Source organism: Chaetodon auriga, chromosome 2 (genome assembly GCF_051107435.1).
Source record: "Chaetodon auriga isolate fChaAug3 chromosome 2, fChaAug3.hap1, whole genome shotgun sequence".
Taxonomy (NCBI): domain Eukaryota; kingdom Metazoa; phylum Chordata; class Actinopteri; order Chaetodontiformes; family Chaetodontidae; genus Chaetodon; species Chaetodon auriga.
In genome coordinates, this window is record NC_135075.1 from 17,627,958 (window position 1) to 17,640,819 (window position 12,862).

The window sequence follows — 12,862 nt, forward strand, 5'->3', positions numbered from 1 at the left end:
ACATGTCGCTTAAAAAAAAAAAAAAAAAAAGCTAAAAGGCTCCGTAGAGCTGTGGGGAGCTGTGGTTGGCATAAAGGTGAACTTACTATATCAGTGAAGACGCCCGGCCTCATGAGATTGATCATCTTAGCCACCTGGTAGATGTCCACCACCCCCTCATTCTCCAGTTGCTGGGACAGCGTGGTGAGGGCGCACAGCATGCCTGCTGACACTGCTCCATACCTGTGAGGAGATTTAAAATCAGCTCCGCTCGGCCGTCTGAAGTCCTGTTCAGGTGTTCATAAACAACGTCTCGCCTCCTCAGTCTCTAGGGCTGTTTCTGGTTTTAATGCTCTTATCAGACAGAAGTTATTAATATGCGTGCACTCCAACAAGCAGCTGTCAAAAATAAAACCCACTGCAGCAAATGAAAGGACAAAATGTGTGATGCAAGCAGCTCCCTCCATATGGATTCTGGCTGTTAGCGATTAGCATCCCATCACATTAAGTGGGTGGTGAGACAGACTGGTTTGTTATTTAGTCTGTGCAAACTTCAGATGCAGCTTTAAGTTAATGAGAGGTCAAGTGTGATTGAGAGTCAGGACCATCAGTGATGAAGACTACTCAATTAGCCGATGTTTTCGCAAATAGCAGCTGAGGTGCTGGAGGCACAGAGGTCTATAGGAAAGCCTGGGAACAACTGTGGTTATGGTTGTTATGCTTGAATGGCTACTGAGAGACTTTTGAGAGGTGCTTTTGTTCATCATGCTAGCTGCCTGTAGATGCTCAGCGCTGGCATACACTAAAGGACTTTCAAACCGCAAGCGATGAAAAGGCTCTCCACATCCCATCCCGGCGCACTCGTGCAAACACTCACCGTTCAACAAGAACAAATCAAAGGTAATTAAACATCTCAGGATTCTTTTGCCACTTCTGAACCATGATAAAAATCAAATGTATCTACGTGGTCCTGGACTAGATTTGAAAGGACCTCAGGGGAATAAACTGAACCCATGACGACTCTACGATCCCCAACTTGAAAACGCCGGACGCCTTTGACGTTCCCTGACGACAGAGGACAACACACAGCTAAGACGAACGTACTCATCATGCACGATGGTGGGACCGTCTCGAGTCATGGCCTCTTCCTTGATCACGCTGATGAGCTCGAAGGTGCTGCTGAGAGGAGCGTCAGGGTTGGGCCATTTAGGGCACTGAAAATGTCTCACCTCCAGAACGTAGTCATCCTGTCACACACAGGAGAGGAGCGTCACACCTCCAAGCAAAGCATGCACACACACGACGTGACATGAATAATGTAAGGCGCGTCGCAGCGCTCTCCTGTGCTGCTTCATGCGACAATAGTCAAACATTAAGCGCGCTGAGCTCCAGGTACCTGTGTGGCCTCTAGGATGAAGTCGTGGATGATGATCTGCTCCTCATTGGAGAGGCACAGTCTGTCCTTACTGATGAGCGTGACAGTGAAGGCGATGCAGTTCATGGCCTCTTCCCGACTCGGCCAGTAAACAAATTCATCCTCAGCCTGCAGAGAAACAACAGCGAGTCAAAGAGGGGAAGCTGCAGTCACATTTCTTACCAAAGTCCATCGCCAGTTTTTCCTTTTGTTCATTATGTGCCTCATGCTTTCTGCCAGAATGTCATCTGGAAGTCATATTTTCCTTATATTAAACATTTCTACTCTAGAGGACAAATAACAGAGAAAAAATGATCAGAAAACAAACATTTTTTTTTTCAGTTTCAGGGTTACTCACCAGGCCCTGGTTGTCAGGCAACATGACGATAATTTGAGCATTATGGTCCCAAATCATTCTCCAGAAGTCTGTGGTGGTGTGGGGCAAAGGATGCTGGGTAATGATGAACTCATTACTCCTGAAGTAACCCTGAGGTGACAAAAGGTGGGCCGTTAGCCTCGCTGAAGCTCACACCACTCACGCTGATGGATGATTATGAAAGCTGACAGACTACTGATCATTTCCGAGGAAACTGTCACCACGCACTGTCAGAGCTGTCAATAAAGTTCTTCAAATTACACAGCGAGCCAGACTATCACACTGTACCATTATGTAGGATGCGTTAATGTAATCTGTTCCTTTCATTCCAGGCAGAGTGGTGAGTCCGACCCTTGCTCGCTCCGCTGTGGAGAGGCAGAGAGGGAAAAAAAAAAAAAAAAAAAACACATTAAATCTCAAACCCGGGCCTCAATAATATCACACTGGCTGATAACGCACGCATTCATTACCAGGCCTCCTTGTTGCTATAGCAACATGGACCTCCTTCTCCCCCCCGTCAGGCAGCCGAGAACGCATAGAAAGATTAACTTATAGGATTATGGAAATAGATTCTAATTTTGGAATATGAATTGTCTTTAATAATGTAGCGACTGAAAAACAGGAAAATGGAGAACACTGCTTTAGGAAATGCTGCGAGTCTCACTCTTATTTTCTTCTGTTTCAAGAAAGGACCAACACAGAGCAGATTTCACATACAGAAAATGCTGCTTAATAGCGCACAAATGTAATTTTAGCCTTCAAATTGAAACACTGTGCTGCTGTCTGACTGCTTTCCCGACAGCCACCCTGACGACCGTCTGTGTAAACCCACTGTAACAGGCCTCTCGATGCCCCCGAATGCAGACTGCAGCTGCTTTACATGTCCGACATGACCTTGCTTCCCCGAGACCTCAGCCCCCCTGCGAGCGTGCTGTGGTAAAACAGATAAGATACTCACAGGGAACCACTGAGGAGTTGCGGTTCTTCTCCTTGTTGCTGTCTTTGTGGGCACTGAAGCACTCCACAAAGCGTGTGTTGCACTGACTCAGAAGCTGGTGAAAGAGGAGGCAAAGACTTTAGCCACTTGGAGTCACTGTAAATTAAAAACCAAACACGACAAACAAAAGATATAATGTTGTTTAACACCTAAGCCGAAGAGCAACACTTTGAGATTAATAACGAGCATGTGACGCTCAGGAGGAAGTGACATTATGTGTGAGCAATTAGCTTCTCTCTCCCGATGTTCGGTGAGCAGGAGCTTGATGAACAGGAGCTTGATGAAACATTCATGGAGCTTTGCGTGAGGCAGCGGGGGTGACAGACATGACATTATTATAGCCAACATCAGAGACACTCTCAGTCTATTCCCGTCTCGATCTGGAAAGTCACGGCGCTCGTTGCTAACAAGCTCCTGATCCAAACAGCCCCTCGATTCCAGCTGCTGGTGCAAAGCGCACGCGTTGACAGCTCCTCCAACCGGACCAGTCCGGCTCCCGGATGGTTTACTCACCCTGAACTGCTTCTCCAGCTGTGTGCGGCCTGTCGAGTTGGGCGTGAGGATGCTGTTGACGTAGCTGTGCAGCTGCCAGGCGGGGACCTCTGTCTCTCTGCTCAGGATGCTCTCCATCAGAGCATCGTGGATGAAAACATACTGCTCCTGAGGGGTGACAGAGGGTGTGTGTGTGTGTGTGTGTGTGTGTGTGTGTGTGTGTATATATATATATAAAAAGAAGATATTATGAGCAAAACAATCTTGTGAATAAATACAGAGAAAATGAAAAACATAACCCTGAGACAATGTGAAATAATGCAGCAGTTTGGAGCAGGGCAGAGGCAGTTGTGTGATGGGATGTTAATTTATTCAGATAGAAGCAAAGGTCAATCACAGCCAGTCAGCCGGCTTCTCTTTGACTGACAGACTGAGGCTGATGACAAGCCACATTAGAACATAAAATGCTCGTTGGGAAAAAATCGTAAGGGAGGGAGAAATATTCAGAAGTTGATGTTGCAACGGCATCGTGTAGAAATACTAATACATCAAGTACTGGAATCAAAATATACTTGAAGTACCAAATGGAAGTAGTCATTATGCAGAATGGCCCATTTCAGAGTCATGTATATTTCATGACTGGATTATAACCATGGATGCATTAATATGTAACACTTTAATGTTGAGGCTGTTGAGGACCTAATTACCTCATCATTTATTAGTTTATTAATAATTTGAATTTGCTGTTGCTAGTAACTAAAACTGTCACCTAAATGTAGGAGAGTAACACGTACGAAATCTGAAGTATAAAGTAGCATAAAATAGAAGTACTCAAGTAAAGTGGAAGTGCTCAAAATTGTATTTATCTAGAGAACTTTTCTGCACTGCCTGTGATATTCAGCCAGATGAAATAACTTCAAAATAATAATAAGAGCAATGAGATCAGTTTTTATTGGATTCAGTTTCATAGGATTACTTTACAGTTTAATAATTACATTAAATATTTCATCTGTATGTGTTCATGTGATGTTGTACTTCATGACTTATTTCAATATCTTATATATTTGCTTAATTTTGATCACAATGAACACAAAGGAAACGGCTAAGAGACAGAAAGCGAGAAAAAATCCTAATAAAAACAGAGAGGTTTGCAGAAAGACACCCAGAACATCAGGTCAAACACTTTGTCTTATTTATGTAAGTACTCCAATCATAGATGCCCTTTTTAACGTAAGAGAGGGAGTCCGGTTTCACAGCCTAAGGGATGATTTCAGGTTTCTCACCTCAGTTTGAACTAGGTAGTTGCGTTGTGTGCGGATATGTTTGAGAAAGTCCAGGACGCTGACTGTGCTTTTGTCCTTGATCTGTTGCAGCATGCTGTCGATGACGATATACGTTCCTGTCCGCCCGACCCCTGCACTGAAGAGGAGCACAGCACAAAGCAACGTGAGCATAATGGCAGGCCCACAGGGGGAGCTGTTAAGCAAATCAGCAAATATGCAAACAGAGCACTGGGAAGAAAGCTTCTCTTAGCCCAGGAGCTCAGCGGTGAGTACCGTACCTGCAGTGCACCAGGACGGGGCCCATGTCTGCAGCGCGAGCCGCTGACGAGCGGTTGATGAAGGTGAGCACGGGGAGGGTGTATTCTGGCACGCCCATGTCAGGCCACTGAGTGTAGTGATACTGCACCACAATGCGCTCGTTCAGCTTCCCTTTTGGGTTCCCCTTCTGACCCTAGAGCGTGAGAGCAGACAGGTGAGCCAGGTGAGAACGCGACGCAGACTTTATCGTACGTGCAGGACATGATCGTGGGCGCGGTGCATCGGCCGGTTTGAGCGCAGACTTAATACTTGAATAAGTAGAGATTTAATGCAACACTTAATTTAAAAGGGCTGCACCAGCCAGACTTATTCTCACGCTGTAAATATGGAACTGTTCCATGGCTAAGTGAACCAGAGCATGTGAGCGGAGCAGAAGGAATTTGGATGGAGTGGTTTTTTTTTTTTTTGAAGTTGGATTGTCGCCTTATCTCCTGCTCAGATAGCACTGTTAGCTCTCACACCATGAGCTCAAAGCGCATAAAGGCCTCTGACTCTTCATGGTGATGCTGCTGCTGCACTCTCTGGTCGCTTTGTTCGATCATGTGAGCCGTTTGTTTTCCAGCCGGACCTGTGTGATTTACAGGTAATGTTTTATTGACTCCTTCATTTTTATATATTTTTGTGCAGTTTGTTGGAGAGTCTGAGAGTGAGAGACGTCTGAAAGAGACACGAGAGAGAGGGGGGGGGGGGGGGGGGAGAGAGAGAGAGAGAGAGAGAGAGAGAGAGAGAGAGAGAGAAGGAGAGGGAGAGAGCCTTGCTTGATTTGATTGGACAGTATTACTGATGTTTCCTAGCAAACGCTTTACGAATGACTCCAGCCTCCACCAGCAAACACATGTCTTCAATTTCAACTCCACAAACCCCAGTTGGACACTTGCTTGACTCAGGTTTAGAGTCAAACCTCATTCAAAGAAAACAGTTCTGAGGAGGATTTGATGCTTCGTTACCTTTTTCACTTTAGTGTTCCTGATAAGGAAACGGCGCAGTGTGTAGCAGGCGTGCACTTTGGTGCTTTTCAGCGTCACCACGATGTTCCCATACTGCTCGCTGTTCTCTGTCGGCCAGTACTGGTCACATTTCCTCTGAGGGGACGCAACAGACACAATGAAAGAGACATCGGGATTTGATTTATGTTTGCACTCGTGTGGATGACTGAAAATGAACCTACTCTGCCCTTTTCCACCAAGTTGGTGATCATGATGATGATTCCGGTGTTCTGCTCCCAAACCATCCTCCAAAAGTCCTCGAATGTGGACTTAAGAGGACCCTGAGCAGCTATATAAGCTCTGGGTCGGTTGTAGCCCTGAAACAGGAGAGTGGTGGAATACATTTACTGTTCAGATGCAACCAATACTGTATAAATTACAGACACCCCCTGATATAGCTGATACGACTTGTTTACTGACACAACACATAGGTAGGATATGAAATTCGCTCCTTCAGCTGAATCAAATTGTAAATATTTATACAAGAATCAATATTTTTTCAAACAAATATTCAAGTTTTTTTGCTCTGTCAGAAGTCTGCACAGCATTTAGCACTATGAATAATTCCTTTGTTTCATTCGACACAGGGCCACGCAGGTGACCTTCACAGCCTTTCAATCACAAAGAAGAAGAGCAAGCCAGGACCTGCATGACCGAAAAAAAAAAAAAATACATCAAGAGGTCCGTTAAACTCACATCAACATAGTTGGCATTGATGTAATCCGAGTGTTTGGCATCTTTCCCCGCCAGAGCTCGTAATTTCACCCTGCTGTGGTCATCTAGGGAAGGCATTGACATGTTTGTGTCAATTACTAACAGGATGAAAACACGTTAGAAAAACATTATTGGATTCCGCAGCAGTCGACATCATAATCAGATTTTATAGATGACTCACAGGCCACGATGTTGATGTATCTGTTCTTGTGCTTGTTGTCAGGATGATTTGAATGTTCTGCTGTGATTTTCAGGTCCGCTGTGGAGCGCTGGACCTCCTGGAGAGAGAGAAAACAGACGGATGGATTGTTGTTTGACGAGGAGAGGAGATGAAACAGAATTACCCCCTCGGAGGAAGTTATATTTACCTAAACTGTGACTGCTTTTGTAGATTTCATTTTTATGATACTATTTTTCTTTGAAAGGGTTTTTTTTTTTTTTTTTTTCCCAAACTTGTCCCCCTCCACAAGGAGCTGTGAGCTCAGGACAGACTGCAAAGCAGAGGACTGAGCATGGACTCAGCATCTCAGTCAAGGACACTTCTGCAGACCAGATGCTTTCTGCCACTAGGGCTCGAACTCAGGCCTCCAGAAGGAAAAGCTTTCTTTTTCTTCTTCTTCTTCTTCTTCTTCACTTCGCCACATCGCACCTACCCACCGCCTGCAATACAACAATCATTTCCAACGCGGCTTCTTTGCGCCGCATTTGAACATGATGCACACTAGCTTCACATGGAATGACCCCAATTAGAGGGACTCCTCCAGGGGTGAAGCTTTTGCCTCATTTCTTAACCTGGTTACACAGAGAATGTGTTCCCATCCAGCAAACCAGCAGACAGACCTTCTCTAATTAACCTCCGTCTCTCTTGATCTTTCTCTCTGTCTTCCTCACAACCATCTGCTCAAAATTAGCAACCCTGCGCGCAAATACGAGGAGCAGAAAATAATCTCGGAGCACTGTTCTGACCCGAGCCCACCGACAGACATGTGCGCAGTATGAACTGAAAAGGCTATCAGCACTCACTAAGCTCCAGAGGAGTGTGCTCTTATGGATTCTGCCGTCACAGAGTGCTTTCACACTTTTCACACTTCGAACTCGTTCAGTTCAGTTTAAACAAACTCCTGTAGATTTATTATAGTTTCCTTCTGTAGGCTGGTGTGAAAACTGTAATTAGAACCTGGTGCGGACCAAACAACCAGACCAGCACTGCTTTTAGTCTCTCTTCACTGGTTACTGATCACACGTAAATCACTTTAATCACTTCAGTCTCAGCTACACTGCTGAACTGCTGTTCCCCTGTGAGGCAGATGGCAGCTTCAGATGTGCAGGCAGGGCCCTGCTGGCTGCTCCCAAGTCCTGGCTCAAGACTAAAGGTGACCAGGCTTTTGCCCCTAAGCTCTGGAGCTCCTTGCCCGAGAATCTGAGGCTAGCTTGCTTTTAAAAAAAAGCCTTTTATTAATTATAGCACACCGTTTTATTTCTAGCATGCCTTATCAGTTTTATTCGAATTTTTTCTTTTTATCTGTGTTTTTGGGAATTTTATTCCATTTTATCTTGGTATTATTTTAGTTGTCTGATTTTCTTTGCCTCAGTCCTGATTTCTTTTTTAAATCCAGGTTCAATCATGTAAAGCACTTTGTAACTTTGACTGGTTATTACATTATTTTATTATTAAAAAGCAGAGTCTGGGTTTGCCTCCAGGCAGACTGTGGCGAGGTTTGCAGTGTGACAGCAGAGCAGAACAGAACTGGATTTTATGTGATAGTAGCTTTTGATTGTAGACAGTAATTTTACATCATTCAACAGCTACACTACTAATAAATCCATTTTTGATTGTGAAAAAAGTCCCATTTCTACCTCTTCATCACTATTCATGACAACACTCCTTATCAATTACTTCCTTATGAACTCAACCTAAATGAATATATAGGCTCCTGCGGTCTGTCGCCAGGGTTTCATTTCCACGTGTGGGTCCATGCAGCGCTAACGATGCAGCATGACCGCCGCCAAAACTGTCCACGCACCGACTTATCTGACTTAATTCTCACTCTTCTTGGTTAGCGACAAGTAAATGGGAACACCGCATAACTAAAAAGCAGAAATCCAGTCTAATGTAAGAGCACCATTTGTTCAAAATGAATCATCATTAAGTGGAGTAGAGAGTGCACCTCGAACTCCTCGGAGAAACCTTGCAGGTTGTTCTTGTAGAGCTCCATGATGTGTTTAACAAAGTGCTTAACAGGGATGGCCTCCATGTCATCTGCAGGAGAAACACAGAGCAATTAGCAAAAGTGTCCACTGATGTGTGTGTGGTTCACAGTTCAATATCAGGGTTTGTCTCTCACCCCCATGAGAATGTGTGTACATGCGTGAGTGTGTTTGCAAAACACACGTGTATTATTCAAATGTCATGAATAGTTTTCTGACATAAAATCAGTCACTGAGTCTATTTCTTAATGAAGAAAGGCGTAAAAAAAAACAGAAAAGATTAGAAAATAAAAGCCAATTCTGGACTGTTTCGACAGACTAACCTCTATCACAAATGTCTAGATTTGGTATTTTGAGCATTTATAGGCGGGGAGCATCTGTCTCATCTGAGCTAAAATGACTCCAAATCACACATGAGGGATCTTAGATAAGGCTGGTCACCATCACAGTGGGACAATAGTGCAGGGGACCCAGCTGTCATTGCTGCTGATACCGGCCAATGTCTTAACTTATGCGCCCTTGCAGCTGGGGCCTTTAGGGCTCTTACTTGCCTCAGTGATTACAGCGTAAAGGTGAATGCTGGTCTGGTAATATGTTCATTTATCAAAATGTCTTTCCTCCCCTGTATTAGAGACTTATCAGTCTAATCAGTTCATCATAATGGTTCGGAGTGAAATGTAGCTTTAGGAGCTGGAAATTGAAATGAAGTCAAACTGATTAGGTCCAATTCTTCGTGACAGGATGTGAAAGTGTTCACATGTCCAATACGCTTCATGTCCCACAGCACAATGTGCAATATCAACACCTTCGCAGCCATCTCATTCAAAAAACAGTGTTATCTTCTTTTGTGTACAAATAATAATGCAAATTCAGAGCCCATAAAGTGACTGTTCTATGAATTTCATTTCCTTGAACATTTTCAACTTAAATCAAGTAGATGTTCAGTCATTCAGGATATATGGGCTGTGAGGAAGTTTCCAAGAGAGTAAAAGAAAAAGAAAAGACAGACAGAAAGTAGGAGGAAGAACGGGATGAAAGAAAGAAAAAGACAAGCAATAAAAACCTAATGAATGTGGAGTCGATGCTGGTATCCCCTGTGCTCTTTAACTATGATATCACAGCCTTGAAACGTCCCCAAGCTTTAAGCGGCTGTGAAAGTAAAGTCTGATATTGACTAGCTGCCACTGCTCTGCTGCCTTGGACATTAAAGGCTACAAAGAGCCAGTCACACAAGTCCTACAGAGGTGCTCCCCGAGTCGTTTCACATGCAAATCAACCGAAACTGTGCAAAAGCAAACATTAAGGTAAGAGAGAAAACCATTGGAGAACACGTAATGATGGCTTGTGGATGTGTCCTGAACCAGTATCAGTGTCAGCATCTCTTCAAGTCAGTCCAGATTCCTTTGTCCCTTTTGTGATTTTCTGGTTCCCCATTTTAGCCTTAAAACCACATGTTTCTTTCAGCAAAGCACTTCAGCTGCTTATCCATTAATATTAGCTACATCACCATTTAGCCATTTCTGTAAGATAACCGTTTTAAGTTTTTCCATTAATTTCACTGCTGATGTGATTTATTTTTTCATTGCTTTGAGCTAACTATTTGAACTTTTTATGCATTGCTATCCACAACTGTTTCAACATCGTTGCTTGCTCGTTAACTAGTTTTCACACACTGAAAATGCTGTGTTATGGTGTTATAAATATATATTTTTTTAATACAAACTGCAGTTTCTTGAGCTACTCCACAATCTTTCCATGTACGTCAGAACAACTGCAAAATACCTCCTGAGGTGCACAAGTTACCATTTGGCACAGTACTTGGTTGGGAGTCAGTGATCTAGCAAACTGGAACAAATAGTGAATGCTTAGTATACTCGCACATCACAAGGAAAGAAATATGGCTTACCTGGTATGGGGATGACTGGTATATTCTCATTGGCCACCACTCGTGGAGAGCTGCTCTCCTCCACATAGAAGTGAGCTGTCTGGAAAAATCTCCTACGGGGACACACACAGAAGCACAGTGAGATGCCACAGTAAAGTCTATTAGGGAGTCGTTATCCCATTGTTCTCAGATCCGGTCTGTCAACATCAGCATCTAAAAGTTGCATAAAATGACAAGGTAACGACAGAACACTGCTAATGAAAACCCCAGAGTAGTTGAGACACAGCTGATCGCATACAGAGCGTGCGGCTCCTGGAAACACAGTCTGAGCTGACTACAGGGAACAGGTAAACAACTCACAGTGACACACAGCGCACAGCCAAATTTAGCTCTTTGCTCCAACTGAAGACAACTAATCCAAACACATATTCTCTCTTCAGGGCAACACACACCGCTTTCAAGAGGTCCCGGTCCGCTTTGAGGACAACAAAATCAACTTAAAAGGTGCACTTTCTGGAGAAAATGTGTGATTGCTGCCAGCGGCTGCAGCTCAAAGCAGATGTTTATCTGAAAACTTGTACCGACAAAGCTGCGAAGAGATGAAACTTTTGACGTTTGTGACTTTTCCATTGGCAATTCCTGCTGTTTTGAAAGCAAAAAATTTTTCCACCCCCCTTCTTGTACAATCCCTCCCAAATTTTACACAGTTCACGATCCAAAAGCTGAATTGCACAATTGTTTTAGGCCAAAATTTTCCAAACTGAACATATCTTTCCCTGTAATTAGCACAATTCTTACTACGTCTTTTAAATAGAATAAATTAAAAAAACCTAATTCCTTACCTTTTAATAAGCTGTTAAAAAAAACAGACTGTCTGTGAGTGAGGAATCTTTAAGGTCCTGAACACCTTGCACATCCTCTCCAGCTACCACCCCCTCGTCACAGACACACAATGTGTATACTAATGAATGCATATAAAAGACCCATGTTTCACCCCGGCGCCAGCATTTCCCAGGCTTAATCCTACCTGTACTTGATGCAGAGGAGGGAACAGATGCTTGTCATTCTTTAACAGAGATAGAGCAAACATATAAAAGGCTTCACTGCATTTAAAAGACACATGGAGAGAGAGAGAGAGAGAGAGAGAGAGAGAGAGAGAGAGAGAGGAGAGAGAAAGAGAGAGAGAGAGAGAGAGAGAGAGAGGAGGGTGAAGACAAAAAGGGAGGAGAGCTCCCCCCTGGCTTGCGTCACAGCCTCCCAATCTAATGGCTCCCTGTGGGTGCAGATGTGGCGCGGCTAACTAACCGGCATAGTTAACACCTCCTCCTTGATTCTCTCCCATGGCCTCAGAAAAATAGTTTGCTTTGGGGGAACAGAAACTGGGATGAAATAGGCTTTCTGAATGGATGTCAGTTGTTGTTTTAAAAAAAAAAAAAAAAAAAAAAAACCTGGAAAGAGGTATCCCATTTAACACCGGCATCAGCAGCACTGAGTCGCTCACACGAAATGAGATTTTCTTCTCAGTTGAACATCTGTGAGTTTTAAACACCTCGAGCCTCCGAAGCTTCCATATGTGTACTGTAACACCAGCAATTAATTCCACCGTAGACTGACTCAACCTCTGATTAAAAGCAAAAATGGCCAAGATAAAAATTAGACAAGACTTCAAAAGACGGTCCACTGATCACATTGCTCTAAATGAACACAATCAATTCAATGGATTGCTATATTAAGTTGTTAATGACCAAAACATCTGTGAGCAGAGACACTCTCTGGCTGTAATAGCTGCACTGTCACCAAGAGAGACTACACAGAGCAGGAAGAGTAAAGAGAGCGTGAATGGGTTGATTTCATCTTCCATCATGGTCCTTTCCCCAGGGGAAGCAGCCATTGTCTGTGAACTGTCAGAGTTGTCACAACAACAGCTGTGATGGCCATTTCTAATCTCAAAGCTGCCCCTGCTCTTCTACTCAAATACCTCAACTCTCAGCAATCCATCCACCAACTGAATCCGCTGCAGTCATCTTGTTTTCAGCTATCCGTTTTCTGAACACCTTTGGCTGATAACCAGGCTGTTTTTCATACTGTTATGCAGTAACAGTAAATTATCTGACACCACAGACTGTCAAAGCAAGGTATTGTTGGCCCCATAAAAATGTGCTGCAGTGATCTTACACTTAAAAGACATCCTTGAAAAAATAATAAAATGC

At 43.7% G+C, this 12,862-nt stretch overlaps 1 protein-coding gene across 2 annotated transcripts in view; it reads right to left on the reverse strand.

Moving 5' to 3' along the window:
- The window catches only part of ca16b (carbonic anhydrase XVI b), a 100,482-nt gene that overhangs the window by 3,810 nt on the left and 83,810 nt on the right, over nucleotides 1-12,862 (reverse strand). For both annotated transcript variants that reach the window (XM_076759451.1, XM_076759460.1), the window contains exons 14-28: nucleotides 10,674-10,765; nucleotides 8,728-8,819; nucleotides 6,741-6,837; nucleotides 6,542-6,624; nucleotides 6,028-6,162; nucleotides 5,807-5,941; nucleotides 4,820-4,992; nucleotides 4,542-4,677; nucleotides 3,280-3,426; nucleotides 2,728-2,821; nucleotides 2,058-2,134; nucleotides 1,752-1,880; nucleotides 1,376-1,522; nucleotides 1,084-1,226; nucleotides 87-222 (exon numbers count right to left, since the gene is read on the reverse strand). In XM_076759451.1, the coding sequence (XP_076615566.1) occupies nucleotides 87-222; nucleotides 1,084-1,226; nucleotides 1,376-1,522; nucleotides 1,752-1,880; nucleotides 2,058-2,134; nucleotides 2,728-2,821; nucleotides 3,280-3,426; nucleotides 4,542-4,677; nucleotides 4,820-4,992; nucleotides 5,807-5,941; nucleotides 6,028-6,162; nucleotides 6,542-6,624; nucleotides 6,741-6,837; nucleotides 8,728-8,819; nucleotides 10,674-10,765 (1,816 nt within the window). The remainder of the gene's footprint in view (nucleotides 1-86; nucleotides 223-1,083; nucleotides 1,227-1,375; nucleotides 1,523-1,751; nucleotides 1,881-2,057; nucleotides 2,135-2,727; nucleotides 2,822-3,279; nucleotides 3,427-4,541; nucleotides 4,678-4,819; nucleotides 4,993-5,806; nucleotides 5,942-6,027; nucleotides 6,163-6,541; nucleotides 6,625-6,740; nucleotides 6,838-8,727; nucleotides 8,820-10,673; nucleotides 10,766-12,862) is intronic.